The 19,756-nt window shown below is 46.9% G+C and overlaps 4 protein-coding genes across 4 annotated transcripts; 2 read left to right on the top strand and 2 right to left on the bottom strand.

Annotated features, from left to right (window-relative positions):
* The first annotated feature begins 1,347 nt into the window (after positions 1-1,347).
* Positions 1,348-2,345, top strand: LOC147287585 (E3 ubiquitin-protein ligase RSL1-like). The gene is made up of 2 exons (XM_086242605.1): positions 1,348-2,159; positions 2,273-2,345. Exons 1-2 carry the CDS (start codon positions 1,348-1,350, stop codon positions 2,334-2,336), a joined length of 876 nt encoding a protein of 291 aa, XP_086098731.1. The 3' UTR covers positions 2,337-2,345.
* A 1,250-nt stretch (positions 2,346-3,595) lies between these two features.
* On the top strand, positions 3,596-4,615 carry LOC147287584 (E3 ubiquitin-protein ligase RSL1-like). The gene is made up of 2 exons (XM_086240932.1): positions 3,596-4,404; positions 4,488-4,615. Exons 1-2 carry the CDS (start codon positions 3,596-3,598, stop codon positions 4,555-4,557), a joined length of 879 nt encoding a protein of 292 aa, XP_086097058.1. The 3' UTR covers positions 4,558-4,615.
* A 1,058-nt stretch (positions 4,616-5,673) lies between these two features.
* On the bottom strand, positions 5,674-6,236 carry LOC147287583 (MADS-box transcription factor 13-like). The gene has a single exon (XM_086242177.1). The coding sequence runs from the start codon at positions 6,214-6,216 to the stop codon at positions 5,758-5,760; it is 459 nt and encodes a 152-aa protein (XP_086098303.1). The 5' UTR covers positions 6,217-6,236; the 3' UTR covers positions 5,674-5,757.
* A 6,706-nt stretch (positions 6,237-12,942) lies between these two features.
* On the bottom strand, positions 12,943-18,744 carry LOC147287582 (uncharacterized). Its single transcript, XM_086240931.1, has one exon. It carries the CDS (start codon positions 18,742-18,744, stop codon positions 12,943-12,945), a length of 5,802 nt encoding a protein of 1,933 aa, XP_086097057.1.
* Between the last annotated feature and the right edge of the window lie 1,012 nt (positions 18,745-19,756).

Here is a 19,756-nt window from a genome sequence, read left to right as displayed (position 1 = left end):
TCTTTGTCTCCAAGGATGAAAAAATTGGTAAAATTGCCAAAATATTGGGCGAGATATCGGATTTATTAAGTGGCGATATTTAATTTGCCTGTAAGCTATATCTTTTCGGCAGCAGGGAACACATTTTCCTCTGCATTTCTTCAACAACTCAGCAACTCTCTGTCTCTCTCTCTCGTTCCTCTCTGGTGGATAAGTCTGGTTTATTGGGTTAGTAGGGCTGGGTGTTTATTGTATGGGTTAGTGGGCTGGGTCTTCATTAAATGAGTTAGTGAATGGATGTTATAATTTTCTAAAACCTTTTTTTTAGTTATTATTTTCTAAAACAATTAAAGAAGAATGGGTGTTATAATAATATGTGAAGGGGGCTGCTATTGAATGTGTTTACCTTCCTAAAGTTTCACTTAAAATACTCATGTTAATTTTAATCTCATATTTATGCATAATAGTTCAATATAGTTCAAGTTTTGTATTCATACCTATCACCGGTGCATATTATATACTCATGCATATTATATAAATTTATCATAAATATAATAGTTTATGATACATGAGTTAATGATTGATTCAAATTAAAGTTTTTTTCAAAATTATATAACTTACACCGATATTTGCCCATATCGACATATCTGTCGATATATTCATAAATTTGAGTACTTATATCTAAGAAATTTTTGATATTTTCAACCTTGTTTGACTCTCTCAAAAGTTTCCGGATTCTTCATCTCCAACATGCCTAAATTATGGGTTTTCCTCCCCACGTGTATTTTTTCATAGCCATTTTAATTGAGACGCCCCCTTAACTTTTTGTGATGGAACACAAGCCAAGCTTATTGTCAACACACACAATACAAGTTCTAGCAAAACTATTGAAGTTAACAGAATAATGAGATTTACATATTTACAGCAACATTGTGTCAATGAGAATATATACAAATCTAGTACAAGACTACAAGTTTCATCATCATTTAAAAAAAGATTTGTTGGCTGAAATTTAAAAAAAAAAGAGGGAGAATGGGAAAGAGAAGAGAGTGACTACAGGGGAAAAGGAGCGAGAAGCACAAAATACAAAAAATACTAACGGTAAAAGGTGCAATAAACCTCATGAAGCATATAGTGCTAATCGTTTGGGAAATTGAGAAAGCTTATCAACAGCCAAACTCATTAATGAGATGAGTAATGCCTTTCAATTCAAATACGACTGATCCAATCACCAAACCCTAGGAATTTGAGACTCTTCAAATCCCTTACATGCACTACATATAGAGAAAAAAAAAAAATTGAGGTGAAAACGAGAATGGGAAACATTAACAAAGGTCCATTCTGAAGAGAGAACTATTGAAACCAACAATGGAGGGAACATCAAGCTCTGATACTCCTCTTTTGGTTGATGAGTTCTACTTTTCAGCTCTCTATGATGACCAAGAAATATTTCCCATCTCAGATGAGAAATATGCAGAAGAGTTGCAGCTGCAAGAGGCCCTCATGTCCTCTGCAGTCTCTTCAAGAACTCAAGGTACTACTGATCAATCCCCACAAGCAGAGGAAGAGGTTGAAACACAAACAGCCCTCAAAAAACTAAAGGGGAAGGAAAAAGAAACAGGGCAATCTTCTGAAAGTTTCTGCTTGATCTGCATGGATGTCAAACTAACAGGCGAAATGTTCAGAAACAGCGGCTGCAATCACTCATTTTGCACTGACTGCATTGGCAGATTTGTTGGGACTAAAATTCAGGAGAACATTTCAATGGTGAAGTGTCCGGATGTGAAGTGTAAAGGTGTGTTGGAACCACAGTCATGCCAATCCATTATTCCTCAGGAAGTGTTTGATAAGTGGGAAAATGCCCTTTGTGAGTCATTGGTTCTGGGGTCACAGAAATTTTACTGCCCTTATAAGGACTGCTCTGTTATGCTGGTGGATGATGGGGGAGAGGTTGTGACTTCGTCAGAGTGCCCCAATTGCCGGAGACTGTTCTGTGCACAGTGCAGGGTTGCTTGGCATGCAGGGATTGAATGCAGGGAGTTTCAACAATTGAGCAAGGATGAAAGAGAGAGGGAAGATATCATGGTGATGGAGCTTGCTAAGAATAGGCAGTGGAGGAGATGCCCCAGATGCAAGTTCTTTGTGGAAAAGGCTTCTGGCTGTGTACACATTACATGCAGGTTAAATATATAGCAAGCATTTCTCAATTCTCATTGATTGTTACATGCATAGTATTCATTTTACAGGCATCTGCTCATGTTTTGATTTCTTTTTTTTTTTTTTTTTTTTATAGGTGTGGATTCGAGTTCTGCTACGGCTGCGGGTCAAGTTGGTCTCAATGTCATGGATGTTCTTGAGAACTTGATAGGCCAAATAATGTACTAGGGGTACAATTTATGATTGTCATTTTTTGTTTTCTATGCATATCAGGTGAGAAAAATCTTGGTTGGATGAGTTATGTGGGAGTGGAAACCATTGCAATACGAAATTTTGTATTGTATTTCTTATGATTTGATCTCTTCAAACTTTTCTTTACATTGTCTGTGGTGCCCCTACAGATATACACTTCTTGCTCCACCACTGCCCCCATCCACCAGTGAGTCAGTGACCACACCATCAATCTCACTTTTTTTTTTTTTTTTGTTATAAGGGACATTTGAACTCTGGTCTTAAATGAAGGAGTAAATGTTCTTTAACCCCTAGAGTTACAAGCCGCAATTGATTCTTCCAGTAAACCACTTTGAATCCAAATTCTAGAAATTTTGCTGATTATTTAGTATGTAAAAACATTTTTACCATGAATGTTAGGACTGTAGACTGTTGTTGGCCATATGTACCTGCTAATGAGCTATTACCAATATTAATCATCTTGGGTGGTGAAGAGTTGAAGCTTCTAGGTGGTTCTTATTTTTTATTGGAAAGACTAGGACTATGGAGTACGTATTGATGAATGAAGCAGGTTATTTCCTTTTGATTTCCTTCTACTTTCCTTAACGTTTTCAATGCAATTTCTTGTCTCTATGTTAACTTAATAATTAAGAAAAAATGTTTGACTAATGACCAATGATTATAATATAATGTCACTTTCTGTTCTAATCAATACAATTGGACAGAAGTCTTAGACTGACAATGTCAAATCCCCAAAATTATCCGAACTTGAAGAAAGTGCCTGCAACTTGTACCAATATTTCCTACAAATTCCCCTTGTTTTGGTTGCTTCCTGTGACCCATCTCCATTGTATTAATTGATGTATTTATAGTGTTGTGTTAAAGAGTTAATAGTTCCATAGTATCACTTGTTCGAACAAAGTCCTAATGCCACAAAGAACAAGTAGTACAAGAGACGACTGAGACTCCTGAACAGATAGATCTGTAGGGATTGCCGAGTAGATGAACAGTTGGGTCGGTCACATTTTCAGGTTAATTTTCAAATATAGTAGTAAGAATATGAATCACAGCAAGGAAGACTTCCTAACTGAAGAACAGATTGCTGAGTTTCAGGAAGCTCTCTCTCTCTTGGACATGGATGGAGATGGTCAGTTTTTCCTTTTTCTTGTTAATTTGTGTGTGTGTGTGTGTGTTATATATGAAGAGAGAATTATTGAAAGCAGCAACAATGGAGGGAACATCATGCTTTGTTGCTCTTCTTTTGGTTGATGAGTTTCACTTTGCAGCACTCTATGATGAGGAAGAAATATTTACCACCTCAGATGAGAAATATGCTGAAGAGTTGCAGCTGCAAGAGGCCCTCATGTCCTCTGCAAGCTATTCAAGAACACCAATTGCTAATCAATACCCACAAGCAGAGAAAGATGTTGAAACACAAAAGGGAAGGGAAAAGCTAAAAGGGAAGGAAAAAGCAACAGGGCAATCCTCAGACAGGTTGTGCTTGATCTGCCTGGATGTCAAACCTACCTGCGAAATGTTCAGAAACAGCGGCTGCAATCACTCATTTTGCATTGACTGCATTGGCAGATATGTTGGGACTAAAATTCAGGAGAACATTTCAATGGTGAAGTGTCCTGATGTGAAGTGTAAAGGTATGTTGGAGCCACAATCATGCCGTTCTATTATTCCACAGGGAGTGTTTGATAGGTGGGAAAATGCCCTTTGTGAATCATCGGTTCTGGGGTCACAGAAATTTTACTGCCCTTTTAAGGACTGCTCTGCTATGTTGGTTGATGATGGGGGAGAGGTTGTGACCTCGTCGGAGTGTCCCAATTGCTGGAGACTGTTCTGTGCACAGTGCAGGGTTCCATGGCATGCAGGAATTGAGTGCAGGGAGTTTCAGAATTTGAGTAAGGATGAAAGGGAAAGGGAAGATATCATGGTGATGGACCTTGCTAAGAAGAAGCAATGGAGAAGATGCCCCAGATGCAAGTTCTTTGTGGAAAAGGGTTCTGGCTGCTTACACATTACATGCAGGTTAGCAAGCATTTCTTGTATATTTCTGAATCCTCAATGATTGTTACATGCATATATATTTTGATTTCTTCCTTTTTTTGTAGGTGTGGATTTGAATTTTGCTACGGCTGCGGTTCAAATTGGACTGAAACTCATGGATGTTCACTGTCTTGAGAACTTGATTGGTCAAATAATGTACTAGTGGTACAATTTATGATTGTCATTTTGGGTTTTCTATGCATGTTGCAATTTATGAATTTTGCAGATAAAACCAATTCGTATTGCGTTGCATGAATGTGGGCTGAATAAATGAGAGGAAAGGAAAAGGAGAAAGAGAACAAGAGGAATGTCAACATGTTGGGGACTAATAAATAGACTTTTTGTTGTACACAATCGTAAGGTGGCTCCCAACAGCTAGTGAGGTGGCTTTCCACCATTTCACTCATCATGTTAAATGTGCAAGTGTCTTTATGTACTGGTGTCTTTACCATGGTCTTTACTTATTAATGTAAACAAGGTAAATGTACACCACCATCAAGTTTACTTTGTCTTTAGAATGTACAGGTGTCTTTATCATGGTTTTTACTTACTAATGTAAACAAGGTAAATGTACATCACCACCTAGTTGACTTTGTCTTTACCATGTATAGGTGTCTTTACCATGGTCTTTACTTACTAATCTAAACAAGGTAAATATACACCACCACCAAATTTACTTTGCCTATAAATAGGCTACTCATTGGTTGAAATAGAGATAGCTTACTCAAGCTTTATACTGTCTAAATTCTCTCTCTCTAGTTTTATACTCAATCTACCAAATACTTTTGTTAATTTTTTTTAGTGCCCCCCCTCCCCATTTTGTACTTACTGTCTACATAGTACATTGCACTCTTGTATATTTAATTATCTTATTCAGACTATGGCCTTGGTCGATACATAGAATTTGATTAGATTTGATTTGATAAGTTGAATAGTTAAATTCATGTGTATTCAAAAAAGAAGATGAATTAATTATAAGTGAAAACATGGTGGGATTAATGATGATAAGTTTCTCCTTATGACTAATTCATCTTCATCAAATTAGAAAACACTATTTATATTCTTTTTAAAATACACATCAATTTAGTTACGTATCTTATTATTGGGCAATTATGTTAATAAAGCTCTTTTCACTTGATATAAGAAAAAACAAGTATACACATCTATTCACTTATTATCCCATTATTAAGTGATCCCGTTAACACTCGACCACATATTCTTAACCACTAGAGTTACTAATCGGCAAAAATTCCAAGTACAACGTTAATCAAATTGATCATGAAAAATAGTTGATTAATGAAATTAATCTAAAAAACAATAATTTTTCTCACCTTATTATAGAAACACAAGTCTTTCATCCATAAGCGAAGAAAAGTCGCAGCGCATATTCCGAATCATCTCATTGGTTCGGGCCTCCGCCTTGACCTTCAACTTGTGCAAGACCGTCTTGTACCGCTGCAACTCCTCCAATCCCATCCTCTCAATCGGCACACGCATCATAACATCATTCCAATAAGTAGCTGCTGGCTGGTCGACGACGACGTCGTTTTGATCTGAAAGGTACCTCTCGATGACTGCCTCGCAGTTGGGGCTGCCGTACCACTTGCCGTTGCCGGACACCACCACCGTCGCGATTTCCGCGCCGCTCAAGACGCTGAGTTCGGCGGCTTTCTTGAAGAGACCCTTCTTGCGCTTCGAGAACGTCACGTGGCGCTTGCTGTTCACTTCGACCTTCTTGATTTCAACCCTTTTTCGGCCTTTGCTTTGCTTTGTCCCATCGTCTGTGTCAGCCATGGAACCCTTCACTTGGCTGATAGGAGGATTGTGCTTATGACTTGGATAACAAGTAATGAGGATCATATATATATTATATGATATCATGTCTTTTTGGGTAATTACTAAATATGTGGATATGTCAATCTTATGTCATAAAGTTAAGGAAATTACCGAACTCTTACCCAAGAATTACTTACCTTAATTTTCTCAACCTCTCGCTCTACGGTATACATTTTGGGCCCGTTTGACACTGTTTCTTGGAAGCGCTTATAATCAGTAGTCTTTTTGTTGAAAGCATTTCTGCTCATAAACACATACAAATTTTTATAAAAAATCCAAGTACTTCATGCAAAAGCACTTGAAAGTGTTTCTCAAAAAACCACTTAAAAACACTTTTATAATTCATAAGCACTTTTCTTTATTTCTACCAAACGCAATCAAAAGTGCTTTTACTAATTTGAAAACGTTTTTGTCAATTCTAAAAACAGTGTCAAACGAACTGTTTATGCCATACAAATATATTTAATAATACATAATCTATACCATAATAGTGAAAATATAAATCTATACCATAATTGTACGTCCAAAAACATCTACATGACATATAATACTTGGATCATAAAATTTTTCCATGAATAATAGAAATGAAAGAATTAGAAGGACATAAAATGACATATTTTAATAAGGCGGTTGCTAATTTGACATACCTTCTAAATACTAACAATTTGTCTTTTTTGGGGCTATATTTGGGATGAATTACTAATATAAATACATGCATTCATTTAGCTCGACTTTAATCTTGACCTACCGGACTCTAAGCTTTTTGTATACACTCAACCAGTTCAATTATTTCCTTGACCAGCTTGACTCTAATCTTGAATTTAGCTACGTGGGCCAGCAAAAGTTCAGCTAAACTCCAATAGTGGTCCAACCCACTTGCACCCTAAGTCCCTAATCGTATGGGTTGTTGAGCAAGCTAGCAACCCAAACAAGTACATTAGGCCCACTCGAGGAAACATCAAAATTCTGTTTCCTTTTTTCCCACACAACCTCCTCACGAGGGTGAAGAGAGCATTGCGTATACGGTACACCAGTGGTCAGTAACACATGGGTCACCCTCTGGCCCAAAAAAAAAAACACACAGGCCCAAAAAAAAAAAAAACATGGGTCAACGTCAACCATGACCCATGGCCCTCCAATACTTTGCCTGACCACATAAACTGCTCATCTGCTGTCTCCTCTCACATAGTTACATATGGTACATGGATAACGCTAGCTTTTGAATTTTCTATCAATAGATAATGACCAATTGACCATGCTAATAATTGGTGTTGATCATGAACTAATTAAAATACATTTTTAAAATATAAAAAATTGATTCTAAGTGTGTAGTATGTATATATAATTTAATATTGTTGATGCTCAAAAATGGTAAAGCAGTCAACGTCGAGTCGAGCCACGTAGGCCCGTTGACCCACCACTGAGTGGATGACACGTCGAAGTGGGGCAGGAACGGGTAGCTGGGTCCGACTGGTGAGTAATGAGAGAAAATGATATCCAGAGCACCCTGCACAGGAACACAAAAGTGAGCGGGAAGGGCACCGGTGTGGTGCCGGCCAAAGGTCCTCCGACGCTCAAGTCAGTGTTCAGAGAGATCTGAGAGCAGAGTGAGTGAATAGTATAATAATGATTTCAGTTGTCCTTTTGTGACAAGAAGGTACCTCTTTTATAGTACCTTTGGAAGAGTGTCAACCAATCCGGTGACGACACGTGTCCTTTGTGGTGACTTGCGCTGTAGGAGCGCCACGTGGCACCGGTCTCGAGGATCCGAGTTAGTTGACACGGGCCGGGGGCCCGGGAGGCTTGAGCTTGGGAGGCCGGAGCCTAAGAGGCCGGGGCCCAGGGGCCGGAGCCCATGAGGCCGGAGCCTAGTGGATCATGGGCTAGGAGCCCAGGAAGGGCTTAGTCTTTTGGGTCTAGGCCCAAACAGCATGGTGTTGGGCCTTGTGTGACTTGTCGTTATGCCGAGATGATTAGTCATACGAACAGAAGTCCCCCAAGTTTCCGAGCAAAAGATACTTCTTGGTTGGGAACTTTGTACACAAAAGAGTCCGAGCAGAACGACAAGTAACCACACACTTGTTCACACTTGTTCCTGCTTAAGCTACTGTTTAGAAGTCCCCCAAGTTCCTTAGCAAGAAAAGCTGTACTGCAGGAAAGCTTGGGGGTTCAGATGACACTTTATTTCTTCTTTTTTTTTTTTTTTTTTTTTTTTTGAATTTCTGATCACCCTGTATTCCGAGCAGTAGACACTTTATGTAATCCCAGTAAACCTCGTCCGACTGTAATGGTGGGATGTTGCCGTCAGTAAACAGGATTTTGAAGCTGATCAGTATAGCTCAGATATAAAAGACCCACCCCATATCTCACATATCTCACATTTGTCACTGTAGATGTATTTTGGAGAGAGAAAGGCTGTGAGATAAAGGTGATTCACGTGAACTTGCAAGGGGCGGAAATAGAAAAAAGAAAAACAGAGGAAGAGGGAGGGCTCGGCTCGGATCACTGCTGGTGCGCCTTGCTCGGGTCGGGGGGGAAGAGGCCGGGTCGGAAGGAAGAGGCCGGGCCGGATTTGTGCTCGGGGCGGGGAGCGGCTGAGTTGAGGATCGCGGCTGCTCGGAGTGCTGCAAGGCGCGGGTCGGAGGCTCGGGCCGGAGGGAGGGAGTGCGCGGGTCGAGCTCGGGTCGGCTTGTAGGGCTCGGATCGGTGTGAGTTCTGGGGTCTGCTCGGGTCGGGGGGAAGAGACCGGGCCGGAAGGAGAGCTGCGCGCGTCGGAGGCTCTGCTCGGGTGGGTGAGGGAGTGCTCGGGTCGGGCTTGTGTGCGCGGGCTGGGCTCGGTGCTGCGGTGGAGGCGCGGTGCAAGGGCTCGAGTGGAAGTGGGCGTATCGGCGCGGGCTGCTGGGCGGAGCTGCTGCGTGCTCAGGTCGGAGCTGCTGCGTGCTCGGAAGCTGTGCAGGTCGGGCCGGATTTGTGGGCTTGGGCGCGGCTCGGAAGCTCTGCGCAGTGGCTGGCGCTGCTCGGGCTGGTCTTGGCGGCGGCGTGGGGCGCGGGTGCACTTCTCAGACGCTTGCGCAGAGGAGGAAGGGCTGCTCGGCGCGGGCCGGATCCTTTGGCAGTGACTTGTGGTGCGTGAGCAGGCGGAAGAGCAGGGGTCCGGGCAGTGGGCAGTGGGTCCGAGCAGTGGGGTGTGCTCGGGTCGGACCTTGTGCACAGGTCTTGTGCTCGGGGTTGGCGCAGGAGAGTTGCTCGGGTAGGAGGGGCTGCTCGGAGGGCGCGGATTGAGCGGGTCAAAAAATTGAAGCTTGTTTTGAGCACCTGAGGTAGATATTTTGAAATTCCTCTTAGCCCTTTGTTTGTGAAATTTGTTGCCTTGGAAAAATTTGGAATTGTGAACTTGTGGAAAATGTGAGTAGAGGCAGGTGGAGGCGCAAGTGGGTGTGAGCCTTGCCAAGCACTGGGTAGGCAACATGCCTTCATTTTTGGACTTTGTAATTTATTGGGTGTTGTGTTGTTGTCCAGGTACCGAGGAGGCAAGAGAAGTGGGTCGGAACCCGTCTGAGCCGTTGTAGCCGCGGAACATAGGTAAAGGCTTGATTTTTATTGCTTGTCTGCTTGAATTGATATTGTGAATACTGGCATTGATAAATGATTGGTGGCTGAGCATGTGAAAGGGTGAATGTTGTCAAATTGGGTGTATCCGAGCACATACGGGGGGTAGGAAACCGGTATTGATCTGATATGTCCATGGTGTTGTCTTGGATGGGCAGGTGTGCTGAGGTCGGACATTTCATGGCTTCCTCAGATGAGAACAGTTCTACAGAGGGGGAGTCTGATCGGGCGTCCGCAAGTGATGGGACGCCGATGAGGCCCAATATGCCCCGACCCCGGATGGGGTGTGGAAATATGGGGGTGGACAAAGTGCTCAAGACCGTCCAGGAGAGCTTGTCCATGGTGATGGGAAGTGAGGGACAAGGCACTGGTAGTGGGGACAGCGATGATGGAGAGACACCCACTAGTTGTGATGATGTGGGTGGGCGCAGTGTGCCTTACTGGTCCGTGGATGGGTTGTGTGAGAATAGGATGACGGAGGAGGACCTTGAAAAATTGAGGGTAGAGTTCCACATTCCCGATTATATCCACCTGAGCCTCCCGGGAGAGGATGATGTCTTGAGTGACCCGCCGGAGGGGCATATTTTGTGTTTTGCCAAGAGTTTCCACCATGGGTTTAGACTTCCTCTCCACCCCTATCTCCAGTATATGTTGAGGAAGTTAGGGATTGCACCAGCTCAGCTGACGCCCAATAGTTGGAGAACATTAATTGGGTTGTATGTGATGTTCCGGGATGAGGGGTATGATGCCCCGACCATGGCTCAATTCTCAAACTTGTTTGAGATTAAGTCGAGCCCCAAATTGCGAGGGTGGATGTACTGCTCACAGTTGGCAAATGGGCAGTTCACTGATGGTGCGACTCGCCAAATACAGTTGAGCCACCCGGACGCTCATAAGGAATGGAAGAAAAAATGGTTTTTCGCGAGTGGAGCTTGGGAATTCGGCCGGAGTGATAGGATGACCACGTATAGGGTGCCGACGAATTTCCACATAATAGGTTGCCTGGCTGAGCCGATGCATTGGTCTATGTACACTTGGATTATTAGCTGATGTTATGCTTATACTAATAGTAGTCTTTTGTTGTTTGATTTTGCAGGGGGTGAGTGGGAGAGGCTTCCATTGTCGGAAGGTAGCGCGGAAGAGGTGCGAAGAGTGCTTAGCCGACCTGCTCGAAAGTTGAGCGCTACCTACCTCTTGGCTCCTGACAAGTTGGCCAAGTACGGCTTCGGAGTCCCAGGTGAGCTTCTGTACTTCCCCTCTTGGAGTATTAGTTGATGAGAGAATAATTTGTGCTCATTGAATTTTTTGTTGTCTTTCAGTGAAAATGGCCAATACGAAGAAAACCAGTAGACCGGTTGGTCATGCCCCGCCCGCTCAGAGGAGGATGATGATGGGGGCGCTGTTGGCCGGGGGTGGCTCGTCCCAGGGGAATGCAAGTAGAGGTGCACCGGTGCCCGGGGGTATGAGGCATACTGGGTCTACTAACACCCAGGTTCCGAAGGCGGCTTCTCCCGTGAGGAAAAGGAAAACGGGAGTAGATGCGGCCGAGCCCGGGAGAGAGGGCAAGAGGGCAGCCACAGCCACTGCGTCTGATCCAGTCCCAGAGGAGGATCGTCTGGCACAGCAGGCAGTGACAGACTTTGGAGGATCCCTGAAGAAGGGGAGGGATGACCGGGTGATTGGCGATGAGGTTGAGCCACTATCCGTCTTGCAGCGGGCCTTTACTGAGCAGTCCCAGGTAAGGGGAAGTGGTATAGTATGACGAGATGTCCAAAGTTTAAATTTTATAGCTTGTGATAACATTTTCGTGGCATCCGACCTGGCAGGCACTGTTCTTCACTTATCGGGCACATGTCGGGGTCCTGGCCATGGTGGAGAAGATGAAGGACGAGATGTCGAGCTTCGTGGTGTGGAAGGACAGAGCGCTCTCAGCTGAGGAGAGGGTCGGTACCCTGGTTGCCCAGAACCAGGCGTTGCAGGCCGAGCTGCTGCAGGCCAAGAAGGAGGCAGACCAGGCTAGGCAGGAGTTGGAGCAGAGCGGGCAGGAGCTGAGCCAAGCCAAGCAAGAGGCGGACCAGGCTAGGCAGGAGTTGGACAATGAGTACAACAGCGGCTATGCCATGGGCTTTGGCGATTGCAAATTGGAGCTCGAGGAGATGTGCCCTGACTTTGACTGGGACCGCGTGCGTGGTCTGCTAGGGGCTGGCAACGAAGTGCCTGGCAACGTCCCGGAGGAAGGTGCCCAGGAGGTAGAGCATGAGGACATAGCATCCCCAGTTGGAGAGCGTGACATGGGAGAGGATCCCAAATAGGCATCTGTTGCACTTATGGCCCGGGGGCAGGGGTGGGCGGACCATTACCCTATTTTGATTTGAGTTGTATGGTCGGGTCGGATGTGGCCCGTGCCAACTTGCAAACTCTTTTGATTATTAAGTTTTTGTACTTAATTGTTATTTGGATGATTTGGAGGGTGTCCGACCCGTTATGGGGTAGGATGCCCTTCTTTTGAATACATGGTATTGCAGAATTTTATCGAATGCATGGTACTTAGTTTCCCTTGGATGCATGAAATTGATTTTTCTCTGAATGCATGGTACTTAGTTTCCCTTGAATGCATGAGATTGATTTTCCCTTGAATGCATGGTACTTAAGTTCCCTTGAATGCATGTGCCATAGCCGCGCCCTGAATGCATGGTACTTAGCTTCCCTTGAATGCATGGGCGGATATGGGCAGGGTCGGATGTCTGATGGCCCGGGGGTCCATACAGCCAATTAACACTTTGAATAAAAATGAAGAAAAATGTGTCCGTGGTAGGACTGCCGTGAATGCATGGTACTTAGTTTCCCTTGAATGCACTTGCCATAGCCGCGCCCTGAATGCATGGTACTTAGCTTCCCTTGAATGCATGGGGCGGATATGGGCGGGGTCGGATGTCTGATGGCCCGGGGGTCCATACAGCCATTTAACACTTAAAATAAAAATGAAGAAAAACGTGTCCGTGGTAGGACTTGTATTTATTGAAAGTGATAACATAGATAAAATTGAAAAAAGTCCCCGGGGGGTACAACATTTGTCTACTTGTAAAAGTAGCGGAGGTGCTCGGCGTGCCAAGGGTGGCCGAGTTCCTTGCCGGTTGTGGCGCGGAGCCTATATGTGCCTGGGCGGATGACTTCAATAATTTCATACGGTCCTTCCCAATTAGGTTTCAGAGCACCCGTTTTGGCCAAGGTAGTGCTGCGCAGGACCCAGTCCCCCACTCGGAAGTGGCGAGGCTTAACTTTAGAATTGTAGTATCGAGTGGCCCGTTGCTGGTAGGCGTACTTGTGTAGCTCAGCCTGGGCCCGATGTTCTTCAGCTAGGTCGAGACTGAGAGCTAGCTGGTCAGCATTGTGCTCAGGCTGAAATGTGTCGAGGCGGTAAGAGGCAAGCCCGACCTCAACTGGGATGACGGCTTCAGAAGCAAAGGCCAAAGAAAATGGGGTTTCCCCGGTCGAGGATCGACAGGTCGTCCGGTAGGACCATAAGACTTCGGGTAGGAGGTCAGGCCACTTGCCCTTCTTTGCATCAAGCTTGGTCTTCAAGGTATGTTTAATGGTCTTGTTGACTGCCTCGACCTGCCCGTTGGCCTGAGGATGACCAGGAGAGGCAAAGAAAACCTTGATGTTGAATGCGGAGCAAAATGATTTGAACTCTTTGTTGTCAAACTGCTTGCCATTGTCAGTGATAATGGCGTAAGGGAGACCAAAGCGGCAAATTATGTTCTTCCATACAAAGCTCTTGATGGTCTGGGTGGTTGCCTTTGCCAAGGGCTCGGCCTCTGCCCACTTAGTGAAGTAGTCCACTGCGACGACTGCCATTTTGACCTTGCCCTTCCCCTCAGTCATAGGTCCGATTAAGTCAATGCCCCATTGGGCAAAGGGCCAAGGACTGTTCATGGTAGTTAGGGGCTCAGGTGGTTGGTGCGGAAAAGTTGCAAATTTTTGGCACTTGATGCATTTCTGGGTGAGCTTCCTTGCATCAGCGCGGAGGGTCGGCCAATAATAGCCTTGGCGGATGGCCTTGTGGGCTAAAGAGTGGGCTCCTGCATGATTGCCGCAGACCCCTTCATGGATCTCCCGGAGGATGTAGTCGCCTTGTTCGGGGGTAAGGCAGCGCAAGTATGGCAGGGAGAAGCCCCGCTTGTATAACTTGTCGTTGATAATGGTGTACCGGGAAGCTCTATGGCGAAGGCGCCGAGCCTCAGCCTTGTCCGCGGGTGGGTTCCCATGCTTAAGAAATGCAAGAAGAGGGTCCATCCAACTAGCTTGTTGCGCAGATTGGCAGACTTCCATAACATCAATGCTGCGCTGAGGTAAGAACTCAACTGGGACAGACCTCCCAGGTTCATGGTCGACTGCCGAGGCAAGGCGAGCTAGGGCATCCGCCCTTTCATTGTCCGCCCTAGGGATTTGTATGAGCTGGTATGCTGAGAATTGATTGAGTAGGCTTTGAACTTTGGTGAAGTAGGCGGCCATGCGCTCACCCTTGGTCTGGTATTCCTGCGTGACCTGGTTCACCACAAGTTGAGAATCGCTATAGATTCGGAGTTGCTCAACGTCCATATGTAGTGCCAAAGATAAGCCGGCAATGAGGGCCTCATATTCAGCCTCATTGTTGGAGGCCTGGAAGCCGAATCGAAGAGCATACTCAATGGTGGTCTGGTCAGGGGCGATCAAAACAAGTCCGGCTCCACTGCCCTGTTGATTAGAAGATCCATCAACATACAAAGACCAGATCGGGCGATCCGACCGGATAGCTGGAGTAGAAGAACTTGGTGGGTCGGTGGTCGACACAATGGCGGAGGAGGGCTCAGCTTCGGGTAGGAAGGTAGACTCTGAAATGAAGTCTGCAATGGCTTGTCCCTTGATCGCGGGCCGGGGGCGGTAGGAAATGTCAAATTCGCTCAGCTCAATGGACCATTTGATAAGCCGGCCAGAGACCTCAGGCCGCTGCAATACTTGCCTAAGTGGTTGATTGGTGAGAACCACGATAGGATGAGCCTGGAAGTATGGGCGGAGGCGCCGGGCTGATGTGACCAAGGCAAGGGCTAATTTTTCTATCTCTGGATACCTGGTCTCAGCATCTTGCAGGGCCTTGCTGGTATAGTACACCGGGTGCTCAACCCTATCCTTAAGTCGAATGAGGACTGAGCTGGTGGCTGTCAGGGAAACGGACAAGTAGAGGAGTAGCTCTTCCCCTGGCTCGGGTTTAGAAAGTAGAGGTGATTTGCCCATGTACTCTTTTAGATCTTGGAAGGCCTGCTCACACTCCGGAGTCCAGTCAATGTATTTTGTCCGAACCTTAAGGGTTTTGAAGAATGGGGCGCAACGGTCGGTGGCCTTGGATATGAATCGTGTCAAGGCGGCGACCCTGCCCGTTAGGCTCTGCACTTCCTTCTGAGTCCTGGGAGATTGCATATCGATCAAGGCCTTGATTTTTTCAGGGTTGGCCTCGATCCCCCTTTGGCTCACCATGAAGCCAAGGAATTTTCCCGAAAATACGCCGAACGTGCACTTGGCAGGGTTCAGGCGCATTTGGTACTTCTTGAGCACGGAAAACATCTCAGAGAGTTTTTGGACGTGGTCCTCCGCCCGGACACTCTTGACAAGCATGTCGTCCACATAGACCTCCATGGACTTACCAATGTATTCTGAAAAAATGGAGTTGACCAAACGCTGGTAGGTGGCCCCGGCATTTTTGAGTCCGAAAGGCATGACTTTGTAACAATATAGGCCCCTGTCAGTGATGAAGGCCGTATTGTCCTGGTCGGAGTTGTGCATAAGGATTTGGTTATAGCCGGAGTAGGCGTCCATGAAACTAAGGAGTGCATGGCCTGCTGTGGCATCAACCAGTTGGTCAATTCGTGGAAGAGGAAAGCTATCCTTGGGGCAGGCCTTGTTGAGGTCAGTGAAGTCGACGCACATCCGCCACTTGCCATTTGATTTTTTGACCATCACAACATTGGCCAGCCAATCCGGGTAGGAAACCTCGCGGATGAAACCAATTTTCTGTAACTTGTCGACTTCTTCTTTCATAGCAGCATAGATTTCGGGCTTGTACTGCCTGCGTTTTTGGCGGACGGGGCGGTGCCGCGGATTAAGACTTAGGCGATGGGAGATCACCTCCGGAGAGATCCCAGGCATGTCATCATAGGACCAGGCAAAGACTTCAGCATTGGTACGAAGGAAGTTGATGAGTTCATCTCGGAGAGCAATACTGAGCTGGGTTCCGACCCGTACCTTGCGGTCCGGGTAGGCAGGTGAGATGAGAACTTCTTCCACATGATTGTCATCTGGTTGGGCGATAGCTCTGAAAGATGAATCACGAGGATCTTCGGGAGGGTCCGGGGTAGGGCAGGTAGGGGAGACAGAAACAGCCATAGAGGGCATGGCCTCTTTCTTCTTCTTGACGGAAGTCGTATAGCAGGACCTGGCTGACACTTGGTTGCCTTTGACTACCCCCGTGCCACATGGGGTCGGGAACTTGATCAGAAGCAAGTGAGTGGAAATCATAACCTTCAGTTGGTTAAGGGCTGGTCGCCCCAGGATGACGTTGTACGCTGTGGGGCAGTCGACCACCAAAAACTGAGTGGTTGTGGTAGCGGACGAAGGATACCTCCCAAGGGTGAGTGGAAGGTAGATCCCGCCAAGAGGGGTGACCACATCGCCCGAAAAGCTAAGTAAAGGAGCGACCGACCGATCAAGCCTCTCTTTGTCAATCCCAAGAGCTGTGAAGGCGGAGGCGAAGAGGATGTTGACGGAGCTACCACAATCAACAAGGATCCGAGCCACATCAAAATTAGCTATGGTGGCTTCAATGACCAAGGGGTCATCGTGTGGGAAGATCAAATCACGTTCCTCTTCCTCAGCAAAGGAAATGGGCGACCACCCGAGCTTAGGAGTCTTTTTTCCACGGTGGAGGTCTACAGCCATAACGCCGGAGCATTGCTGAGCACTTCGGGCGTATTCCTTCCTAGCCCTGTTGGAGTTGCCAGCGAGGGTCGGGCCCCCACAGATGGTATTGACCCGCCCCCGTCGTTGTCCTTCGGCCTTGGCCTTCTCGGTGGCCTCCTTGTCTATAAAGCCATCCAATTTTCCTTCCTGTACCAAAGTTTCTATTGCCTCTTTAAAGGCTCTGCATGCCTCGGTGTCATGGCCATGGTCATTATGATAAAGGCAAAAGAAGTTCTTGTTGGCCCGGTACCGTGTTTGTGGTGGGCGGGGTGGGAGCTTGGGAAGGATGTCCTTGATCTGAGGATACAATTCTGTATAAGTAACAGTGAGAATTGTATAGACTTTGAACCTGGAGGCGTAGGATGTCTGATAAGTTTCCTCCCTTCGTTGTCCTCCACCTCTACCATCACCAAATTGCTTCTTGGTGAATTTACTAAACTTTTTCCCGGACCCCCCATGCTGGCTACCTGAGTAGGGCTTGGGCTGGGGTGGCACTATGATGGCCTGGTCGGTACTTGGGCGATCCATGGTGGGCGGCTTCTTCCCATATGTTTTGAATTCCGCAGTAGCATAGGCAATGGCCTCTTGCATAAGTTCTTTGTAGGTGCGCGGATTGCGGCGGTTGAGTTCGAACAAGAAGTCCCCCTCCAGGAGACCACCCTTGAAGGCGGCGAAGGCTACCTTCTCGTCACAGTCGCGACACCGAGATCGCTCTAGCTGAAATCGAGTAATGTATTCCCGGAGGGATTCCCTGCTGCCCTGTCGGACTCGAGTCAGGTCATCCGTGGTGTAGATTCTATCGGTCTGGATGATATACTGACCTAGGAAGAGCTCTCGGAGCTCGTTGAAGCAATCAACCGAGCCCGGAGGAAGTTGGTAGAACCAGTCCCTTGCACTGCCAGAGAGGGTGGAAGGGAAGATTCGACACTTCGTAATGTCATCAGCACCTTTAGATTCCAGAGCGGATCTGAAACTCATGAGGTGATCATATGGGTCTTCCTTCCCCGTGTATGGAGTGATTTTGGGAGGTCGGACGTCGCCAACCGGAGGAGCGGATAGAATGCGAGTTGTGAAAGGTCCAGGCAGCTCCCTTGTTTCTAAAGATGGGTGCCCACCCCGACTTCCTCCTTCCACTCTTTTCAGGCGCTCACTGATGTCCATGAGAAGTTGCTGGAGCTGGTCTGGTGGAAGAGAGCCGCTGTTACCGGAGTCAGCGACTTGTTCACTTATGTAAGTGTTACTTTCTGTGCGGCGCCCAGCCGAGAGGACCTGCTCTTCTCCCCGTCGTCGCTTGGGACGGGGGGCCTGCTCTTCCTCCAAATCTCGGGGGCGCGGGTTGGATCGTCCCTGCTCCTCCTCCAAGTCTCGGGGACGCGGGTTGGATTCGCCCCGGTTCGTCCGCTGCTCTTCTCGCCGAGAGCGGTTGTCGTCGAGCAGATGACGACAGTCCCGGTAAATGTGGAACTCCTCAGAGCGGGTAGGATGCTCGCCAGATCGAGCCCGGCTGACCGGGTGGACAAGTCTCTTTTGGAAACCTGGGGGCGGATGGCTACCTTGCCCTATATCCAATTGGCGGGGAACATTTTGGTCCTTTCGGGGGGGATCCCTCATCTCACCACTCCGGAGAGTGGTGTGCTCGTCCCTGTCATGGGGGTTCCTCCTCTCACCACTCCGGGGAGTGGTATGTCCTTCCCTGTCACGGAGGAGTCGCTCATAAAGCTGTGTTGCACCTTTCTGGAGGTCGAGCTGTTCCTGGGTTCGTTGGAGCTGAGCCTCCAAACGCTGGATGTACTCTTCTTGATCAGACTCGGCAGTCTTCTTGCCTCGCTTGTCAACCAGCGGGGTGTTGTCGACTTGGTCGAGGATAGGACCTCCGTCAGACATGGTGAGGGTCGGTAGCTCGGAAGCTAGGGAGCTCGGAAGCTCGGAAGGTTTTTGCACCTCAACTGAGGGTAGAGAATTCAATGGGGAAAAGTTGTAACTTTCCCACAGACGGCGCCAAACTGTTGATGCTCAAAAATGGTAAAGCAGTCAACGTCGAGTCGAGCCACGTAGGCCCGTTGACCCACCACTGAGTGGATGACACGTCGAAGTGGGGCAGGAACGGGTAGCTGGGTCCGACTGGTGAGTAATGAGAGAAAATGATATCCAGAGCACCCTGCACAGGAACACAAAAGTGAGCGGGAAGGGCACCGGTGTGTTGCCGGCCAAAGGTCCTCCGACGCTCAAGTCAGTGTTCAGAGAGATCTGAGAGCAGAGTGAGTGAATAGTATAATAATGATTTCAGTTGTCCTTTTGTGACAAGAAGGTACCTCTTTTATAGTACCTTTGGAAGAGTGTCAACCAATCCGGTGACGACACGTGTCCTTTGTGGTGACTTGCGCTGTAGGAGCGCCACGTGGCACCGGTCTCGAGGATCCGAGTTAGTTGACACGGGCCGGGGGCCCGGGAGGCTTGAGCTTGGGAGGCCGGAGCCTAAGAGGCCGGGGCCCAGGGGCCGGAGCCCATGAGGCCGGAGCCTAGTGGATCATGGGCTAGGAGCCCAGGAAGGGCTTAGTCTTTTGGGTCTAGGCCCAAACAGCATGGTGTTGGGCCTTGTGTGACTTGTCGTTATGCCGAGATGATTAGTCATACGAACAAATATGTGTTGATAAATTTTATTTGTTTATTTTCTCGTAAGTATACGAATCGTGTAGTACAGTTCGTATAAATCCAAAGTCCAACCCTAGAGAGTGTTGTAAAATAGACACGATAGTTTAGAATTTTAGTTAATTTTAGAGTGCTGCTATTTGCACACCCTTTTCTTCTCTTTGCACACCCTTTCTTAAACAAAAAAAAAAAAACTCAAAGGAAAAGACCTTATACCCCATCAATTTTTCTTTTTGCACACCCTTCC

The sequence above is a fragment of the Dryas octopetala genome, chromosome 4, assembly GCF_963921425.1.
Source record: "Dryas octopetala chromosome 4, drDryOcto1.1, whole genome shotgun sequence".
NCBI lineage: Eukaryota > Viridiplantae > Streptophyta > Magnoliopsida > Rosales > Rosaceae > Dryas > Dryas octopetala.
This window is presented reverse-complemented; position numbering and strand designations above follow the sequence as displayed.

Coding starts and splice junctions, on each gene's coding strand:
- LOC147287584 (XM_086240932.1), top strand. CDS start 3,596: ATGGAGGGAACATCATGCTTTGTTGCTCTTCTTTTGGTTGATGAGTTT. Junction 4,405..4,487: donor TGCTTACACATTACATGCAG/GTTAGCAAGCAT, acceptor CTTTTTTTGTAG/GTGTGGATTTGAATTTTGCT.
- LOC147287582 (XM_086240931.1), bottom strand. CDS start 18,744: ATGTCTGACGGAGGTCCTATCCTCGACCAAGTCGACAACACCCCGCTG.
- LOC147287583 (XM_086242177.1), bottom strand. CDS start 6,216: ATGGCTGACACAGACGATGGGACAAAGCAAAGCAAAGGCCGAAAAAGG.
- LOC147287585 (XM_086242605.1), top strand. CDS start 1,348: ATGGAGGGAACATCAAGCTCTGATACTCCTCTTTTGGTTGATGAGTTC. Junction 2,160..2,272: donor TGTGTACACATTACATGCAG/GTTAAATATATA, acceptor TTTTTTTTATAG/GTGTGGATTCGAGTTCTGCT.